The 20,348-nt window shown below is 46.7% G+C and overlaps 2 protein-coding genes across 6 annotated transcripts; one reads left to right on the top strand and one right to left on the bottom strand.

The window, feature by feature from the left end:
• Positions 1–2,740: 2,740 nt before the first annotated feature.
• LOC128916593 (protein 4.2-like) lies at positions 2,741–12,904 on the top strand. Of its 2 annotated transcripts, XM_054218507.1 has the most exons (13): positions 2,743–2,935; positions 4,807–4,992; positions 5,672–5,902; positions 6,498–6,616; positions 7,316–7,438; positions 7,833–8,010; positions 8,375–8,513; positions 8,898–9,001; positions 9,328–9,570; positions 10,405–10,725; positions 11,038–11,198; positions 11,627–11,760; positions 12,640–12,904. In XM_054218507.1, exons 1-13 carry the CDS (start codon positions 2,926–2,928, stop codon positions 12,788–12,790), a joined length of 2,100 nt encoding a protein of 699 aa, XP_054074482.1. In that variant the 5' UTR covers positions 2,743–2,925; the 3' UTR covers positions 12,791–12,904. The 2 variants fall into 2 exon arrangements, with proteins under 2 accessions (XP_054074483.1, XP_054074482.1); XM_054218508.1 differs by lacking the exon at positions 9,328–9,570 and having other exon boundaries at positions 2,741–2,935.
• On the bottom strand, positions 11,889–20,267 carry CCNDBP1 (cyclin D1 binding protein 1). 4 transcript variants are annotated; one of them, XR_008469017.1, is made up of 12 exons: positions 20,140–20,267; positions 20,001–20,060; positions 19,350–19,429; positions 18,636–18,717; positions 18,079–18,175; positions 16,773–16,846; positions 16,400–16,476; positions 15,678–15,931; positions 15,211–15,271; positions 14,887–15,044; positions 14,164–14,210; positions 13,700–13,776 (listed from the first exon to the last, which is right to left on the bottom strand). XR_008469017.1 is itself a non-coding variant. In XM_054218511.1 (11 exons), the coding sequence occupies exons 1-11, from the start codon at positions 20,204–20,206 to the stop codon at positions 13,668–13,670; spliced, it is 1,008 nt and encodes a 335-aa protein (XP_054074486.1). In that variant the 5' UTR covers positions 20,207–20,266; the 3' UTR covers positions 11,889–13,667. The 4 variants fall into 4 exon arrangements, 2 of the variants coding, with proteins under 2 accessions (XP_054074486.1, XP_054074487.1); XR_008469018.1 differs by lacking the exon at positions 14,887–15,044 and adding an exon at positions 14,715–14,823 and having other exon boundaries at positions 13,716–13,776; XM_054218511.1 differs by lacking the exon at positions 14,887–15,044 and having other exon boundaries at positions 11,889–13,776; positions 20,140–20,266.
• Positions 20,268–20,348: the final 81 nt, after the last annotated feature.

Here is a 20,348-nt window from a genome sequence, read left to right as displayed (position 1 = left end):
GTGTACTGCCAGAGACCAGGTGAGACGGGACGAACCTCCACTCTGATCCGGTCCAGCAAGTTGCACAGGCTTATGCTTTTGTTGCATTTTAGAGACAAGTATAGGTTTGGACGCGGTTAACTGTGAGTGATTCTTACCAAATCCTTACAATGAAGAAGGGAATTCACTGGGGTGATTTCATGGACGTGCTGCACATGAGGTTACGCGTGCGAACACTGATGTTAACAATATTGCAGCCTCTAGTTCAGAGGTTGAAATCAGCATAAGCAGAATGCTCATCTATTACAACTGTAGTTTTACAAACAGTGGTACATCTCAGCAGCACGATTAACGTGTGTTAAATGCATGAGCAAATTATGTTCACAGCTAGCAACTGTACAGGACAATGGGCTGGAATACGTGTTATAACAAAGGACAGCTTAAGCTCACACGCTTTGACTTCTTGAATAAGAGTAAGCCTGAAAAACAAACCTGGTATCAAGCTGACTTTGTGACTGGAGAGATCAGTGAGAAGGACTTAGAGGAGAGGTGGATTTTGCAGGGAAAAACCAAACCCAGTCTTTCCAAAAGTATGTCATAACAAATGTTGTTCCTGGAGCTCCAGCAAAGATAAGCTGTTCCTGTTGAAAAGACTTTCTCTTTTTGGAGCCAGAAACATGTAAGCAATAGCCATATAGAAAGCATACGAAAGAACCACCCTCAAAACAAATCTGCAAGACAAAGTAAGTCAAAGGTCACTGAATTTGCTGAAAAAAATACTATTTTTTTGAAGTGTCTGATCTTTGCTGGAGGATCTTAGGGCAACACCTTTGGAGCACCCGTACGGTAGAGCTACTTGTCATTGTATCTGAAGGATTGTCCACTTGCCCGCCCCCTCACACAGAACACACCGCTACCAGCAGAGTTGAGCTGGGCAGCCGGGAAGAGCGGAGAACCTTTGTGCACAACTCCAAATACCGTTACGCTGAGTGCACGGAAGAAATACTACTCCAAAGTGTTAGCGTAACCGCCTTTTAACCACCCAAATATAAGGAACGCAAATACTTCTATGTCCACCTGCACAGAGACGTGCAAATTGCTGGCTGCGCACAGTAAAATAGCTGAACAATCCAAACGCGTTTTTTGACAGCGCAGTTACAATCGCAATATACAGAAACAGCTGCAGCATCCGAGTACCATCAGTAATGCCGACAGTGGTTTGGGGTTGCCTTTACCAAACGCTGGATCAGATGTGAATGGCATTTAAACTAACAGATGCAACAACTGATGGCTGAAAGAAAACCAACATATGAGAAACGCATATTCCAGGCAGAAAGAAAGGTGATTCACAACTAGGAAATCTCAGCACTTCTGCTGAATGTTTCGACCTCTGTAGTGGCCAATTCCTGTTTCTTTCAGATGGAAAATCTCAGGCATCTAGTTTACGATCGCAAATTCTCACCAGGTGGAACGCCAGGGCAAGCACCTGGGCACCGACAGTCTCTTTTGGGTGTTAACCTCTTTAATGGGCCTTTTTAGCCCATATTGGTGTAACGAAAGATACAAAGGGACAATAAGTAGTTCTCTGTTCACAGTTTACAAAGTGCTCATCAGTGCATCCTACGTAGCAAATATTACGTGCAGTTTCCAATTTGGCCAAGAGATGGTACTACGCGTATACACAGCCATCACAAGGCAGCGGTGACGGGACACATACCTGGCTTGGGCAAGGCGACCTCCAGAGGTCCCTTCAAACCTCCGCCACTGTGCAATTCTGTGACGGTGAATCTATGCTGTAGATCTATGCGAATATATGCTGTAAATGACAAAAACTGCGAGAGTTTGTATTTAGCTTAAACGACGCATGTAAGCAAGCAATTGTAGAGTTTAATATGCAAATACTAAGAAAAACACCAAGCTCACCGGACCATGTTGTGCGGCAGCTATCTAGTATAAATCCAAATCTCATTCTGGAGTGGCTACAAGTACCTCCGAATGCATCACTGCTTAGGTAAGATACGGGTCCCCTTCTCCTATTGTGTATGTGTCTACATTGATCTCTACTTGCAATTTTATGGCCTAGACATTCAGTATCTTCAGGTTCCTCGACAACTTTCCCATAGCTGCCTCCCTCATCTTTACTGCTCAGAATAACTGAGCAACCTTTGCCACCTCTTGGCTTTTTAGCAGCTTCTCAAATTATTTATGAATTTGTGGAAGATCGTAGATGTCTGCAGAACTACTGGTGACTCACTCCACAGTGAAAACTGTGTATTTCTGCTGCCTTATTTCCTGTCTTTTGACCAATTATTTATCGACGCAGTGACCTTCCTTTTATATTACGGCAACTTTAAGAACATATTTAGTCCAAATCTGCAGTCTGCATTATGCTACAGAAATTCTACTTTTTTTAGTTGTTGCTTTTAACAAGCTTCCTCATTTTGAAGTGGTTTCACTTTTTTGAGTCAGGCACAAAGGCAATGAATGTATTGGCCTTTATTTTTTACTCCTTGAAGGGTTTACGATCTAAGTAGCTCAGGGACAACGCTGGAGAGCAGCCCTTCAACGCTTACATTCTGTACGTTATTTAGAGCCAAGTTAAGATCTGCATTTCCTTCTCTGGGTTCCCCAATGCACAGCTCTTTGAAGAAATTGTCACCGGCTGTCTTTAAAGGCTTCGCATCCCACTGTGGAATTTAACCTCATCTGTAGCTAGGAAAAGTCACCCCTTTCTGCTCTTTAGTGTGGTCGAGAGATAAGAGAGTCCTCAACCGCACAGCAGGCCAGCAAGATAAGCTGAAGTGGCAACATCACGTCCCACCCTGTATAAAGAAATCGAACAAACAACTTCGCAAGTGGATAATTTTTAAAGAAAGCTGAAGAAAGGAGCCATTGCCCACCAGAGCAAGCAGGAGCTGAAGACTGCCACGGTACAGGGAACTAGACATGGGCCAAGGTAAGCAAAAATCACTTGGGTTAGCCCCAAGCATTTGCCAGTTGTCTGTCAGGAAGAGCGACTGTCCCTGCTCTGAGACAGTGTTTGCGAGGCTTGTAGAAGAGGTGGGCTTCTTGCAGAGTGCTCTAAAGGCTAAGGGAGTTCAATTCGCACGGAGGAATGCACAAAAAGGGGCAGCAAAGAGAATCAGGTATCAATGCCTACCCGGAGCTTGAGAGAAGCAGCGAGAGGCTGCTAAGGCAGACATGGAGAGTCTGGGAGCAAAGGTAAGAGGGTTATCCTTAACATGGGGATGGGGGGAGGAACGCCAGGCTACAAAACGGAAGCAGAGAGATGACGAGTTTTAGCCACTTGAGCAAGGAGAGGGTCCGGGTTCCAAGCAACCTTGACAAAGTGACAATAAGATCCATGAGAAGTCATATGAAGGGGAGGGAGTCAGACTGCACGTGACTCACCAGTCTACATGACAGCCAGAACAGACATCTTCATCACAGAGAAGAAAATACACGAGGTCAGAGCTGGCTCTGTAAAGCTTGAACTGGTGCAGGGCTATGAACTGGGACAGCCGCAAAGGGATTTGAAAGCCAGACCAGAATCACTCACTGAAAACAGCACATGACAAAATCCATATGGGAAAAAAAGAAACAAGGCACAGAATCCAGTGGGACTCCCACAACAAACACAGAAGGGACAAGAGCGATGGGAGAAGGCATCAATGCAGAGGACAAGGACAGTTAGACATAAGGAGAGAGCAAACCAGTGAAAACTCCACAGAGTAGTAGTTGTGGCTTCAGCACAGGAGCAATGGCTTTACGTTGCAGGGGAATACTCTGGAATTTATACTTTTTTTTTTTTTTAGCTGGAACAAAGGGAGAAGCCTGGTTTAGCAAGGGGAGGCAGGTGACAGCATGAGTCATATAAGGGGCAGCAGTGACAACACACAGGTTCAAGGATCTTAGTGATGAGCTGGGAGCTGAAGACATAAGTGAGGTCAGGATGATCCCAAAACTGAGAAAAATCTAGGGTGTTATCCGCTTCTCAGCAGGAAGTCTGGAAAGATTAAGAACACCACCAAAACCAGAAGAAAAGCGCAAGTATATGATCTCACTACAGCCATCGAGCAAGCAGTTGGGTGCTTGAAATTGTGACAATTTTCTTCTCTCTTCTGGTGCCGGACAGAAGCATGTATGATGTGTATGATGCTTGTGTAGGAGAGAGGAGGAGCTCTTCTGTCTCCTGCAGCTCTGGGTGTGAGATACGGTGCAAAGAAGGAACAACTGGTGTTTGATTTGCTGCGATCCAGCATAGTTCCAGGACTACACAGCCACGTTGCGCTGGAACCAGCAGTGAAGTTCGCACCAGTGGCTGGTCTTTGGTGCATATCAGACATACACAGTGCAGTAACTGCCGCCTCCCACATTGCAAGTGGGGTGTAATAGTTTGACTCCTGTGCACAGTTTCAATGATGTATCCATGTGGAGAGATGCTGCTTTGAGTGCCATCGGTGCCCTTGAGCACACAGAGTAAGAGTCCAAGTGCAGCCACAGTGCATGCTCAGTACTAACCACAACATCTGTATCACTTGAATGCTCAGGTCTGCTCCGTGTCCTTTCCTGGGCTTTTGCATAATCACTTGGTTCACTTGATGATGCTAAGGTACAAGCAAAGGCAGCTCGTTAGCCACTTGACACAAGAGCAACCAAGCTCAGTGAAGGTCCTTACAGTTACTGGGCAGAAAATCTGAAAGGCAGGTAGGCACTGTCTGAGTGGAGAAACACACGATTTGCTGACTGTGTGTCTCAGGATGTGGCCCCAGGCCAGACTGTGGGCAGCTCAACCCCAAACTCATTCTATGTTGTCTCATTCTACAGGTTTGAGCATCAAAAACTGTGATCTAAAGATCACAATGAACAACAGTAACCACCACACAGAAGAAATCAGCACTGAAAGGCTTATTGTGAGGCGGGGGCAGCCGTTCACCATCACTGTGAGCTTCTCAGCTCCACTACACAACTACCTGCGGCAGCTGAAGAGGACCTCCCTCATAGTACAGACAGGTAACATCATTACCATACCTCTGGCCCTCCACCCATTGGAAGAACAGAGCTGGTGGCAAAAGCCATCTCCCAGAGCTGGAGCAAGGTGCCCACATTGAGAAGTGTGAGGGCAGTGAACAAACAGTTCATCTAAGGCAGAGTAGAGTCTCCTGCTGCTGGGACCACAGGGTCAAAACTAGGTCTCTTTCCAGAAGAGACACTGCAGCACAACAACCCAGGCAGGTTCACTACTCTGTGATTTGAAAGTACTCACGGGATCTCTTCTCTATCCTTTTGGTTTAGGAGTGTTGAAACTTAGCTAGCCTGTTACAGGTGTCTTCTGCAACAGAGTGTTTTCTTGTGGGTGCCCTGAGAAGGGCAGCAGCGTTCAGCCCCAGCTTGTTTTACTGTAATCTGAGCATTGTTACAAGACACTGAATCCCAGGAGCAGCAGGTCTGCAACGTTCTGGCTGTTCCTGGTTTCTACAAATCTATGAAATACACATCCCTCTTTCAAACATGGAGGCCTGAGCGCAGTACTAGCCTTAGAAGATCCACTAGGCATTAAGCTGCTAAAGAATTACAACTCTCTCAAGAAAGGAGAGCTATGGCTCCAGAGAGCCAAGACAAGGTCCCTGCAAGCTGCACGGGGTGAGGATGCATGTCTGGAATGGCCACAAACAGATCTCTCTGGCTGCAGGATCACATCCTTCCAAAGCAGATGGAACCCAGACTGAATTTCCCATCTCCAGCCTGGGAGACAAGAAGCAGTGGAGCGCAGCAGTGGAAGAACAAGATCCATGCTTCTGGATCATCTCTGTGAACACGCCTGCCAACGCTCCCATCGGCCAGTACACTCTGCTTTTACATGCCTCCAAGTCTCACCGCCTCCTGGGCAACTTCACCCTTCTCTTTAATCCCTGGTGCCAAGGTACGTGGTCAGAAACAGAAAGGCAGAAAGGCTGGGATCAGTCACTTCACAAACACAGCTTTTGAGCTCTGGCACTCTGCCTCCGCGGCGGTTGACTCACCTAGTGCTCCCCATCACTCCTGCCCTGCTCCTCACAGCACCTTAGCAAGGAGGAAGGGGCTAATAAAAGCTGGAAGTGCCTCCGCACTTCTGCCTCCTTCCTGGAATACTCCACTGCCAGAGCCCCGTCCTCCTGCTATGGGAAAAAGGTTTGATAAAGTGTTTCCTATAATAAAGATTTAAAGATGAGTCAAGATTATGACTGTTCTGATTAAGGCCATTGTGTCTTTCTTAGGAATAGAGAAGACAAGAGGCAGGAAAGTAAAAGAGCTAGCTAGCGCAATGGTCTAGCTCTGGAGGAACTGTTTGAATAAGGAAACAGAGATGACAAGGAAACTCTTCTTTCCTGTCCAATTCAGAATCTGTGGTATTTTTCCAGGGCAGAATGTCAGGGACTGATGAAATCCATGGAGTGGAGTCTGCTGATATGAGAGAGATGCAAGTGCATCTGGGACCAGGAATGCTTTCTTCCTGATGCTTTTTTCCTCTAATCTAGATGATGAGGTGTTCTTGGCTAACGAGGCACAGCGGCAGGAATATATTTTAAACCAAGAGGGTATCATCTACTGGGGGACTGAAAATGCAGTCCTAGCACAACCTTGGGACTTCAGTCAGGTAAGCAAGAGGTCCAATATGTCCGTGCTGTCTCACAGCCACCAGCAGAGGAAGGGTGCATATCTCCCGTGTGTGCAGGACACTATCCATTTCCATACTGTGACTCTGATGAAAGAACTTGTTCTCTACACTCACTGTCTTTGCCTAAGACTGTACAGGAGAACAGAGACCTGTGTATGCAGTCCTATAACCCAATATATGTAATATATACGAAGAAATGCATTGATCTCTATCTGGGCCTTGTGTGCCTTCCTTTCATCAACAGATATAAAAGCATTTAACAGAGCTTAGTAATACTGTCTCTATTTTACAGGCAAAGTGAGGACAAGTAGATCTTCCAATTTGCCCAAGGCCACCTGACGCAGCCAGTGATTAGATCGGGATTTTATTCCACTTTAGTGCCACCAGATCACAGAAGCACCTCTGTGCCAACATAGAGAGTGCTCCAGAAAAGCATCATTTTCCCTCAATCAGGGGATGCAGTATCAGGCTAATACGTTTCCCACCTAGCTTCAATAAAGCTGTAGGTCTGCCTTTACTATGTTGTTCTCCCCCTCCAAATCTCTGCCTGGAGCTCTCTTCCGCAGCCCACTTACGCAAGAAAGGGAGAAATCACCTGCACGGTTACAAACCCTGGCAGGGAGTCCAGAGAACAAATGTTCAGGCCAAATCTCCTAAAATGATGTGTTCTTATTTCAGTTGGAGGAGGATATTGTTGACATCTGCTTCATGCTGCTGGATGTAGGCGAACGCCAGCAACGAGACAAGGATCACACCCAGCGCAAGAACCCTATTTACATCTGCCGCACAGTCGCTGCCATGGTAAGGAGAGCAGAGAGCAGCCCCGACCCTGGCAGGGGAAACCTGAATGCAGAGCGAAGGCCAGCAGCTTCTCAATCCCAGTTTACAGCAACCAAAGAGGAAGCCTGCCCAGGGCTGCTCCAAACAGCTCCTCCTGCCCGTCTCCAGCCCTTCCTGATGTTCCTGCAGCAGACAAGTGGTGCTGCAGGAGTTTCTTGGCAGTGACAGTACACTTACTGAATAAATCTCAGGGGAGACTGTTGTACCTGTACTGCTCAGCTGTGACCTTCACGCTTTGCACAAAAAATCCTTTTGGTTTCATCTGCCTTGGGAGTAGCTTCCTCAAACAGCATCAGGTGTACCTACCAAAGAGAGGCAATTCCTTAATCCATCTTTCTCTCCTCCTTCCCTGCAGCTGAACTGCGATGAGTTTAGAGGGATCCTGACAGAATATGGGACCGGGCAATACGCGAATGGGACACCCCCTTCCAAGTGGCTGGGAAGCAGCCCCATCCTCCAGCAGTGGGTTGCATCGCACTTCAAGCCAGTCCGCTACGGGCAGTGCTGGGTGTTTGCTGCAGTCATGTGCTCAGGTACAGCGGCAGCCAAAGACTTTTGTATTGAGCAAAGCCTTATTTGGTCTGCAGAACCTCTAGCATACCCCTAAATTCCTGGATTAACACCGATCCCAGTAACATAACCTTTAATCTTTAGTTGAGGTGAGATGCTCAGGGTTTCCTCATCAACATTGCTAGCTTTGAGATAAAAGAGTGTCAGTACACACCATTCACCTAACGCACCTTATTTCCTGAGGGGGCAATGCCTCTTGCAAAGACCAAACAGCAGGCCTGGTGCCATTCCTAATAGACCTAGCACCAAAAAAGGCCCTACGGTTATCAGCAGAGGCACCCTTAGGGCAGGATGCACAACTGATTCACAGCTCTTTCTTCTGCGCAGTTCTGAGGTGCCTGGGAATTCCTACCAGGGTGGTCACAGGCTTTACGTGGGCTCACAACACTAACAGCAACCTGAGTGTGGATGAGTATTATGATGAAGATGGGACACTGCTTCCACAAGACAAGAGTGCCCGTGTCTGGTAAGAAAATGTGGCAGGGCCCAAGTAAGAATTTGAGCCAATACCTTAATCTAGGAAGTGACAAAAGGGGGAAAAGAAAGAGATGAACAGCTGCAGGGAGGTGGACAGGAGACACCTCAGCTGAGAGCCTGTCTACATGACCTGTTATTGAGACATCGTCACAACTCAAACTGAAAAGTGCCGTATTACTAGGGCCCACAAAGGAAGAATGATAGCCCAGTCCAGCTGGAGAAACTCCACTTGTGTCAAAAGTCATGGTCTCTGCTGTCCTCAACACACACTGAGCTCCTTCAAAGGAGCATTAATTGCCTGTGGTTTGGCTAAAACTTTACTGTACCTCAGGGCTCAGTCCCTCGGCATAAGCAGTGATGTTGTCTCTTGCAGGACCTTCCACGTTTGGAACGAATGCTGGATGGCTCGAGCCGACTTGCCACCGGGATACAATGGGTGGCAGGCACTGGATGCCACCTGCCAGGAAAAAAGCAAAGGCAAGATATCAAAGATGGGCTGGGGGCGGGGGCGGGGGGGGGAGTGGAGCAAGGAGCAAATAAAGCAGTTCAATATTCCTCCCTTCCCCAACTTCCAATGGAAGGATGCAAAAAGACAGGGACTCAACCTGTTGACTTTAAGCACTAAATTATCATTCATCTGTTTGGTTTGTGCAGCTTGTGTAGCCCTAAGAGCTCTATCACAGTACCGCTCCCTAACGTCCTCCTAAACTAAATACTTCACCGCTCCCAGTATAGATCTAAACTAGGCACAGGTCTAGTTGGTAAAGTACCTGAATCTTAACTGGGCCACATTTTCTCTTCAGGTGCATCCTTCTGTGGGCCAGCCCCTGTTAAAGCCATCAAGGAAGGGGACACAGATGTTGATTATGATGTCTGCTACTTCTTTGCTGCCATCAATGCCAAGTGCCAGGTCTGGATACAAAAAACAGATGACACCCTCAAGCCAGCTTTTGGTGGCAAAAAGTACACTGGCAACAACATCAGCACCAAGAGTGTGGGCAGTGAGCGCTGTGAGGATATCACACACAACTACAAGCATCCTGAAGGTACGGGGTAGGCAAGTGGCTGAGCACATTCCCTGCCAGTGTTACACGCAAAGAGCAAAGGGCTAGAGAGCAGAGCCATCCCAGAGCATCCGCGTCATCCGCTTGTCCCTACCTCCCATTCTTGAATGGCACAGGAACACCTTACTCTTGCTGTCTACAGAATCAAAGCGCAGGTCATGCCCCAAATTTCATCCTGCTCAATTACATTAACCAGCTCTCAAGAAGGCCAGGTCTTTCTTCACCAGGCACTTTCCTGTCTGGAAAACCTTCTTTCCTGGTTTCTGTTACCTGTATACTCTGAACATTCACCTCCCGTTACCCCTGTAACATACAAAGATGTATTTCAGACTCCAGCTTTCTGAAAAGGACTGTTGTGCTCCCAGATACTAAATCCCTCCCCCAAAAGGCAGCTCCCCCTTCACAATCTATTACTGAGTGCTGTTTCCTTGACCCAACCCTGCCACCTTATCTTAGCCTACGGCATGTTGTCTCCTTGGCTGCCGTCCATCACAAGGGAACACAGGCCTGAGCCCAGCGACAGCTATAGTTAGAGGCAACTGCCTCTCTTTTCTGACAGACATTAGCACTAAGGTGCTTTAAAAACTATGACAAATCTTTCCAAGTCAAATCTTTCAGGTACATCTAGTGAATGTCCTGTCAACTGGAATTCTCGAACTGCTCCACCCAGAAGCACAACAGCGTCTCTCGCTATGCTCTTAGAAACAGTTATCTGCAACACTGCCAGGATAATTCAACGCCTTCCTTCTGCATTTACTGCTTCACGCTAGTAAACAGGAAAGACTACTAAAATATGTGCTCCCTTTTTTGTGACAGGTTCTCTTCAGGAAAAAGAAGTACTTGACAAAGCCTACAGAAAGATACAGAAACTTGAGACAACCAGCATCAGCAGCGAAACACAGTTTAGCTTCATTCCTACTGCCCTTGAAGAGCCAGTTAACATTTTCATCCACCTCCGGTCGAAGAGTTCTCTGACACTGGGACAAGATGTTCCGCTTTCCATTGACGTGTTTAACCACAGTGGTGGAGAAAAGGCTACTCACCTGGTAGTTGGGGCCCAGTCTCTACATTATAATGGTGTGCCCATTACTCAGCTTTGGAAGGAAGAGTTTCATTTTACCCTCAAAAGCAATGAAGGTAAGAACTCTAGTGGGTGCACAGCTAGAACAGTATATCTAGTTCTCCCACTTCAGGAAAAATGCACTTAGCCACAAGTTTACAAAAGGCTGGCTGAATAGTTGGTTGTAGGTGATTGAAATAAAATACGTCGGCAACATCACCTTGGAGATTTTGAATCTGCAAATCCAGTTGGGATCACTTAAGCTTTTAAATGCTGCAGTTTTTAGTACAAAATTGGGCACTACACACTCGTAAGGTACCATGCAGGCTAAGTCCAGACTGTCCTTATCATCCGCATTGTCATCTGTGTTTCACTCCTCTGTATTCCAGCTAACAGCCTGCAGGTCTTTGTGCCTTACTCACAGTACAGAAAAGAGTTGGGAGAGAACCATCTGCTCAGGCTGACCGCCGTGCTGAAGGACGAGGACTCCTTCTACGTCTACTTCGCACAGGAAGAGATCAGCATTTGTGACCCCCCTCTCGCTATTGAGGTTAGACCAGTCTATCATTCTGTTACTGCAGTAGTGAGAAAACAGCTTTCACAGTCACAAGCAGCAGAAAAGTTCTGCTGGGTTGAGTGGCTCTCCTCATGCTGTCTTCTTTCAAAGCACGGAGACATCAGTTTGGGAGAGGCAAGTTGTGCCACGCTGTCGTATACAGTACTCCCACTCCTACCTTGTCTATGTGTGAGCATAAGGAAACCCCGATGACTCTTAACTCACTCACCAGTCTGTAAATCAGTGGCTGAAGAAGGAAACTACAGCAGCATACTGTAGTTGAGAAGAAAGTAAGCTGGACTTTGCCTCTTCTGGCATCTCAGGCTGAGACCTCTGGCACGAAAAAGATCATTTATCTCCCTTTAATCATAGAAGAATCTTTTTCCTTCTCTCAGTTTCATCTCATTTCCTTCTTTCAACAGTTTCCAGAAAACATGGTACAGTATCAGCCAAGCACAGTGAAGATCAGCCTCCTGAACCCTCTCTTCGAACCTTTGGAGAAGTGTGTGGTAGTGGTTGCAGGACGAGGGCTCATTTACAGACAAAGGAAGTACAGGTAATTGCAAACGGATTGATTTAAGAACGGTAAATGGAAAAAGAGACACAATACAAGCCAGAGAAACTCTTGCACAAGAAGGGCTCTCCCCAAAAATAAGCAGGCAAAACATGGCAGGAAGGCACTGCTACAGCTTGAAAGCCCCAGGCATCCCATCCTTTATTTACAGATAATACAAATTTTCACACCGAAAAGGAAAAAAGCCAGATAACAGAACTTTCAACAGACGTGTAATACATAAGTTGACGCCAGTATGACATTCGTGAAAGCTTCAACCCCAAAGGCCTAGACAGCAGAAGGAAAGCCGCCTGCCACCAAAAAGTGTAATGAGAAGTACCACAAGGCTTCAGCAGAAATACACATTAACTAAGACAACAGGTCACTGAAATGAGCGATGAAATTTAGAAATTATTCGCTGTCGAGAAATCAATTGCTTTTTAGCTAGCCACTTGAACATCCGTAAGTGGGGTAAAACTATACTGTTTGTGACATATCTTTCCACCCATTACCCACTGTCGGCAATAACGACAGCCCCTGGGTACAATTTTAAGTATTGAAGAACGAGGCAAACCTGACTTAGCCAAGAGTCATGCAAAAAGGGATGCTCCCCTTCACATGAAAAAAACTCCATGTTTCTCTCAAGAAGCTGCATTAGGATAAAGTAACCTTAGATGCCTCCACGGGGAGTTCAACCCTCCAGTCATATCTCCTTCCCAAACTACAGTCAGATCACAGTTCCATTGTGGTAGCCTTCTCTATTATTTTTTTTTCTTTTCCTTTTTTTGGCACCACACTCCTGCCCAGCAAATGCATCTCCTGGTCCCTGGGAACTAGAAATATAGAGGTGCGCTTCCTGTATAATCCCTTCTTGCCTTTCAGGTTGAGCTCTGTGCAACCTGAGAGCAGTCAAGAGCTGCAAATACCACTCACCCCCATCCAAGCAGGGCCCCGAAGACTCACTGCACGTCTTACCTGCCTTCAACTCCAGAACCTGAAGAGCTACAAAACTATAGACGTTGCAGCTGCCTGATGACCAACTTAGAACAGGTCCTGCTGTCCTGCTTACAAGAGTGGTCATGAGCTGTGCCCTGATCTTAGGCAAGTATAGATGTTAACAGTTTAATTAAAGTTATATTTAAAACCATGTCTGACTGATTATTTGTACAAACTCAACTATCTCCCATCTGTCACTATGCCCTCTCCAGTTTTAGGAGTTGAACCTTACTGTGACAAAGATGGGCTAAACGCTTGAGCAGATGTTGCATTTCTCACCACACATACGTGCTGAACCCACCCCTGCTTAATCACTTTTCCCTACTCGTGGCAAAAAAAGGGATATCCTAGAACTTTAAAGTGATGATAGATGTAGCATTTCTCTAGAGATCAACTCTTATACCGATCCTTCACTTTGGTAAAGTAGTAAATAATATTTTCTACTACTTTCTGAGGAAATAGAAAAGAGGAAGATAGTTCACTCTTCTCTAAGGTTAGACAGGAAATAGCAGCAGTGCTGCATATTTTTTAATGGTTCATCGGGCTGCTTGCAAAAGAAGCAAGACCCTTTCCTTCTGTATATTTCCTCTGCCACCTGAAAACAAATAAATCCACTCATGCAAATCTAGCAATATTTTATTGTTCTTTGAACCCCATAGCAGTTGTAATGTCTGAAGAATGGGGCACATTCACAGCATTAATATGCAGCACTGCACCATCCCAGGAATCTGAGCAAAATGACACCTTCTGCAACAGCAAAAAGCAACTTCCTGGCAAAGTTCTACCAAGTGGCACTAAAGTTCTCTCCTAAAAACATTGTTCTCATCATTATCTCAGTAGCTGAAGAACAGCGAGATTCCCTGGAAAAGCATTTGCCAGAGCCAGTGGCAGCAACACATGTAGAGATGGAAGAGCTAAAGTTGACCCTGTGTGAAGTTCTTGATTTTGTTCATGTTGTGATCTACTGCATCAGTTAGAAACTGCACCCAGCCTTCCTCTGATGGTGGACATACATGGCTTGTCCTGCAAAAGTGGAGGAAATTCATTAGGAAACCTTCCTGGGTGTCTTATACCTATGTATCCAGACAACACATGGGTATTGTGAAGTGCTGAATTACCACAGCATTAAGACAGGACTGCTACAGCCCCAGAGCGCTTCGAGCAAGGAAGAACCCACATCCATGTCTCTAGTCCCAAACCTTAATGCATATGTGTGTGTCTTCAGTGGGAACCACTTTCACCCCTACCATCCTTTTCTTACTCCCATCCCTTTGTGACTGGATAACATCATAATTACTCCAAAATGCCACCATTTACTGTCTAGAAATGATTCATCTTTGACTGGAGGCAGAAAGATATCAACCTTCATAGCAGGGAACACACGCTTATAAAACCGTAACTCATACTCACTTTGTAATCTCTAAGACTTTCTTTAATACCGAGGCCAACTTAGCAGCCTAGAAAGAAACAAAAGGAAAATAAAGTGAGCCAAACATGGAAAGAAGGGGGCTCAGCAGTATTGGAAAAGAAAGGGGTGCTGCAGGAATGCCCAACACAGCCAAGAATGAGTAAAACTGCCACAGATCCTGATGCAGACATTATCTATCACTGCCATGCTCAGAGTGTCTCCGAGCCTACTGCTGGCTGGGACAGATGAAAATAAAGACAGGCTATTTTTTAAAGCATACGTTAAAATGTTTTTTTTCTTTAAAAAGACAAGCCCATTAGAAATTGGTAACTGATATTAAGGCATGAAGTATAAGTGACAGACTGTAATGCAATCTGATATTAAGCAATACTTTCTTTTTTTACCCCCCAAAAACCAAGCCACTGGCCAAAGGCATGAAATCAGAATTAAGTATAAAAAAAACCTCAGATATGAGAAGATACATACTTAATTTATGATGGAAGAGACCCCTGGAATTCATCTAGTAAAACCTCCTGCTCAAAGCAAGGCCCACCTCAAAGTTCAGTCAGGTGGCTCAGAGCCTTGACAAGTTTTGAGTATTGCCAAAGATGGAGATTCCACTGCTTCTCTCAGCAGCTTGTTTCAGTGCTTAACCACGCTCACTGTGAGAATTTTTAATTTGTATTTTTAATTTAGATAACTTCATTTGAGCAAGTCTACATTACCTAAGGAATAAAGCAGAGATGCCACAGCCTTAGAGCTCGCTTTACTGAGGTACTGCCATTGTACGTCTCTACGGATTACAGTTCAGAGCCAAAGCTCAAGCGGCCATGCTCTTCCCTGAAGAAGTAAAGACGACGAACGCATTTCCTTCTGAATGAACCTAAGTGTGCAAGAACCAAAGCGGACTCTTCATCCCTAAGAACCTGTTACTGAGACAATCACTAACACCTACCTCTCCCTGACAGTAACATAATACCTACAATTCAATTTCTTCCCCTTCTCTACAGCCAAGTGTGTAGACCCGCATGTAGGCTGCGGATACTTACGTTGAGTCGCACAGCCAACTCGTTCACAGGTGGATACATGCTCAGTGCCAGCTCGTCAACACTTGAAGAGAGGGGAGCAACGGAAGAAAGGTCATGATAGCACAACTCACGGATCCTTGTCAAAGCATACACTCACCCTGAATGTAAGTCAGGAACCGCCGTGTGTGACAAGGAGACAAAGTCAGTCATACCCATGGGGTGCTTCTCACTGCCTTCTCAGACATCCGCGTGCCACTCACACCTTAGTGTGAGACATGGCCACAGCTCCACCCCACGCTGCAACATAGGTTCCTCTCCTAACTTGCACTCTCAACAGTCTATGCCATAATAGTTTTCCCACCACACCTGCTTCCACCACCTGCTCACAGCTTTGATATCATAAAGGTTTTCCTAATCCATTCTCTAGACCTCAAGAAAGACAAGGACTGCTCTGGAGCAGAAAGCAGCATGGGGAGAGACCTGCTTACCTTGGACTGATCTCATTAGCAATGTCTGCAAGGTCATCCAGCTGAGCGATCTGCTCTGGAGAATCAACTTTGCCATAAGCCTTCACTACACCCAAGACCTTCTTCAGGCAAGCTTTAGAAGCCTTCATTAATCCCACGCAGGAGCTAAGCAGCTTCCGGTCAGCTTCTGACCAATATGTGTCTCTGTTGCCCCGAAAGCCCAACTCTTCGTCTTCCATGATGTCACTGTAGGGGTCTTGCCCTTCCACCAGAGCCTGTGAACACAGATGCACTGAAAGCTCAGAGCCTGACATCAATTCCAGCAATATCCAGGAGAAAAGGGAAACCATAATCTAGAAATCATACAAATAATTTATGGAGGAATCTCTCTCCAACCATCATCTCAGTTGCCAGGTTCTGTTAACTCGAGCAGGACTGGATTAAGAAAAACTAATCCCCCACTCCAACAAAGCAAACAAGAAGAACCTGGCAAATAGTGCCATTCTTACATCAACCTAAACTGTCCCCTCCCGCTCCCCACCCAATTCAGGACATGGCTTTATAGAAACCGTATACAAAATAAACCAGGCTTGAGTTTAAAAACTCATTAAGATCCAGACAGAATATAATAATCTAGCTCATATCAGAACAAGTTTAAATCAAAGCCTGTATATAAAACAACCCCTGTGTTCCATCCCTGAACCATCACTGCAGGTTCCTCAAAGGTTTAGGGGCTTCCTTACGTGTTCCATCTCCTCCAGAGCATCCTTGACCACACCTAGACATGAAGCCAGAGCTGACGCAACTGCTGCCTGATTATCTGCAAAAGCAAAAGGACGAAAACTGTGTCACTGCACTGATTCGGATCAGCTTGCGACAATGTTCATCTAGGTTTGCAATGACTAGATCTTGAGATTATAGGATCGAACTTTTTGCAGAGCTCAGAGGTGCATTGTTGCCATGCAGAGTCTGGCCTGGCTTCCAAGCTTATACATTTTAGGAACAGCTGGGTTTTGTAGAATGAGCGAGCCTTCACTGTACAAGCTAGAATGCCCTTGCAAAGGCAACTGACATTCCAAGACAACACGTCTTAGTCTCACTGAGTACAATGCTCACCTCGTGGCAGGCTAGACACTTGCTCACATGCCTCCCACACGCCACCAGTTGATATAAGCTGTTCCTGAGACAAGCTGAAACAAAACAAAGCCACCCAAAGTTAGACTCAATAACAGCACTCTGATAGACTGTGTTATTATTTTCTGCACCAAAGATGATGCGTGCTAGTAGAAGCTCTGCTGGAAAGATGTCACCAACCAACTTGTCACTAGTATCTCATGTCTGTGTAAAGCAGAGAGTGCTGGCTCCTACTGAGTTTAATTATGTGTTGGAACAAGAAGCAGGAGCCTCTTACAGAAGCCTCTCAAGGTGCTTAGGCATATTATTTATCTTTTAGAATCCATGCCAATCAGAAGTCTGTATCAGAGATTGCTGACCTCCGCCTAAGGGCGGTAGCATACAATCCATAATGAGAGGAAGCAGTCCATAGCGGTCCAATTACTACCTTTATAAAGTTGTGCAATCTTTGTGTGTAACAGTCCACTCCAAGGGCAAAAACTGCCAAACAGTGCAAATGCTATCCAGCACCTTCATGGGAATCCTGCTCCCAGCATCTTTCCTTGCCACAGACAGGAGGAAAATCTATCCTCCTGTAGGCAGGAGGCACGTAGGCAAATGTACCCAACTCAGTCACTGGGACAAGAGCATACTGTCAGGGCCTTGAGTGTATTTCACCTTCCTAGGTTTAGATAGCTCAGCTGAAGAGTTTAGTTGGCTTAAATACAAGGTCAGCTCCTCTGCTGACAGGAGGCATTGTGAAGAAAGACAGAAGTGTGGGCCAGCCCCTCCTTACCCTACGAGGTGCTTTTACCCAGAGGCTGTTTCACTGGGCCGGGTTTGTGCTACATCGCAGATGTGTAGCAGTTATGTCTGCACCCAGTCTCATACCCTCTTGACTCTGACGTGGATCCACGCACACTGATCTGACCTTCCTGCCTTGACCTCAGACCCGACTCATCGTAATGGTCATGCTGGGTGATCACTGGATGGTGTCTGATGCTGGTTACTCTCTCTGGACTCGACCCTGACTTGCTGGGCTGTGTTTCCAGCTTGACCTCATCACTATGGGCTTGTCTGATGATCTGGACTCTCAAGTGAACCTCGCCACCCTCACCAGCACTGCTCTGCTCTGCTCACTCAGGCACTGGGGCACAGGGCCTCTGCTGATGAGGCCACTGCTTCTTCGTGCCTCATAATGATGCTCTGCTTCTGCCTCGCCCCTCCCCTTAGGAAGCAGTCTGCACATGCTGCTTCCTAACAAGTATAATTTTAACTTTTTTTTCCTTTTTTTCTGGAAAATTACTACCTCTCCAATGGAGCACTGAGAATTGTTTCTGTGAGTTGAATCATTCCTTCCACGACTTCGGTGGTAGCATCTCGTACCATCTTCCGAAGAGTAGTACCTGGTTGAGATTGAGAAAAAGCAAGGAAGTTGACACAAAGCACCAACAGGAAGCAACTGCCAAAGATGAACACACAGACTGCTCTGTTTGCACAGATACTTTTTTTAAGGAAGATATTTTTAAGGAAGCAACATGCTTAATGTGCTTCCCACTTCCAAAAGGACTTTGGACAAGAATCTCAATACTTTATAAATACGAATGTCCAGTCAACAATACAACTGCCTACGTTATCATTCTTTCACAGATGGAAATCTACAGGAGTAGACACAGAAGTGGTTCATTCATAAACATGTTGCACATTCCACAGAACAGCTGATAATGGGACTACCTGCTCATGATAACTTGCTTCCCTGCAGATACCAGATCTCGTATCAGGCTCTGAAATATTGGGTTTCTTCATACAGAGGTGAGGGACCCACCACCCTGTGTAGTGGTGACTGCCCTGCTGTCACTGTCTCACCTTGGCCCTTGGGGAGCCAGTAGTACACTGTGGCAACTGCAAGAATGGCATTTTGGACATCCCCACTCAGTTTCCGGCAATCCTGAAAATGGATAGGCAAAAGGATTAATCGCGAGTAGTACATGGCTGCACTGCATTTAGAAAGTCTCACAAGCAATCACTTACACTCGGATTGCTTTGAGAAAAGGGAAGCACAGTAACACCTATCTTGCTTGAGAAACAAATACAGCGCAACAGGAAGATACAGTAAGCAAGCTGTATACATGATAAGCCACCTCATGATTTGATAACAAAGCATGCCCTGGTGTGGTGGTCATGCATCAGAGAGGAAGTAGTAGCTTAGATCATTATTCTGAACTGCAGGCCTTTTTTTTTCTTCTCCAAATACAGGTGTGATCAATTAACAGCACAAATATTGCATGTTCTTTGTTAGATCTAAGGTCTGTATTGTCCAATATGCTGTCTCTTACCTGCTGTAGATGCTAAAGAAAAGAATGTAAGAATACTCCTACTTGGCATGTCTCCCTAACTTACAGAAATTAGTTCTCTGGGCAATTCCTGAATTGGATTAACACACTCTAGAATACATAGCCCATACCGACATCCCTTGTTTGTGCTGCACAAAATGACTTTGGTTTAGGCAAGTGAATCAGGAGATACATGAAACTTGTCTCACACTCTGCAACATCACAGTCTGGGGGGTTGTTCGCTCACCTCGGCAGAAGTCAGTGGAGGCCCTGAGAACGCCAGACTCAGCTTTGTAGCTTCCTGTGACGTTACTTTGAATGTCTGACCTAGAAAGGATTCAATGGGAGTAAAAGGACAGAAAGGAACTTGGGTAAAAGAGAAGAGAACAGAGCAGCTGGATGAGCAGCATCTCTGATGCCACTCTGCCCTACCGCTTGGTTACCGTTTCTTCCTTCCAAGCAATATGAAGACATAAAACTAAATCCCACTACAAAAGACAAAATTCCATGGTGTATTTGTGCCATGCACCTTGGGTGTGTCCTACATCTGCTTTTTTCCTAGTTGGCATTGATATCCACAACCACGCTTTGTGCCCTGGTCCGCGACACCTTCACCAGGACATGCCGCGAGACTTCAACAGGGACCAAAGGCTTTAAAAAAACCGAGTCGTGACGACTGTTCGATAACGGCGGCTGCTCTACCAACCCCAACACCCTGGCAAGGGGCTGGAGACCCTCCGGGGATCCCGCTTGCAAGCCAGAGCCCTGCCAGGCACCGGCACGGCGTACCCCGGCCTCCCTCCGCCCGGAGCCTACACCCGGCCCGCCCCGCTCCATTATCGGCCTTGACCCGGCCCCGCTCCGCCCCGACCCCGGCCCGCTGCCCCCCCACCCGTACCTAGGGCGTCCCAGAAGCGCGGCAGCTCGAACGGCTCTCGGCCCTCGCTCGGTTCGCCCTCTGTAACGGCAGAGAGAGACCTCAGCCAGCGGAGAGTCGGCTGGGCCCGGCCCGGCCCCCGCCCGGCCCCGGCTCCCACCTCGCAGCCGCGCCAGCACGGCCCGCAGCGCGCCGCCCAGCTCCCGCAGCGGCTCCCGCGCCTCCATGGCTGCGGCCGGCGCCCACCGCTCCCTCACCGGCACCCGCGTCACATCCGCTTCCAGCCAACGGCGGAAGCGGCACCACCCCGCCCTGACAGACGAGAGCCACGGTGGCGCTGCGATAGACTTTATTAGATAGAGGGGTAAG

This window comes from Rissa tridactyla, chromosome 12 (genome assembly GCF_028500815.1).
Source record: "Rissa tridactyla isolate bRisTri1 chromosome 12, bRisTri1.patW.cur.20221130, whole genome shotgun sequence".
Classification (NCBI taxonomy): domain Eukaryota; kingdom Metazoa; phylum Chordata; class Aves; order Charadriiformes; family Laridae; genus Rissa; species Rissa tridactyla.
Note: the sequence above shows the minus strand (reverse complement) of the source record. Positions and strands in the feature narration are given on the sequence as shown.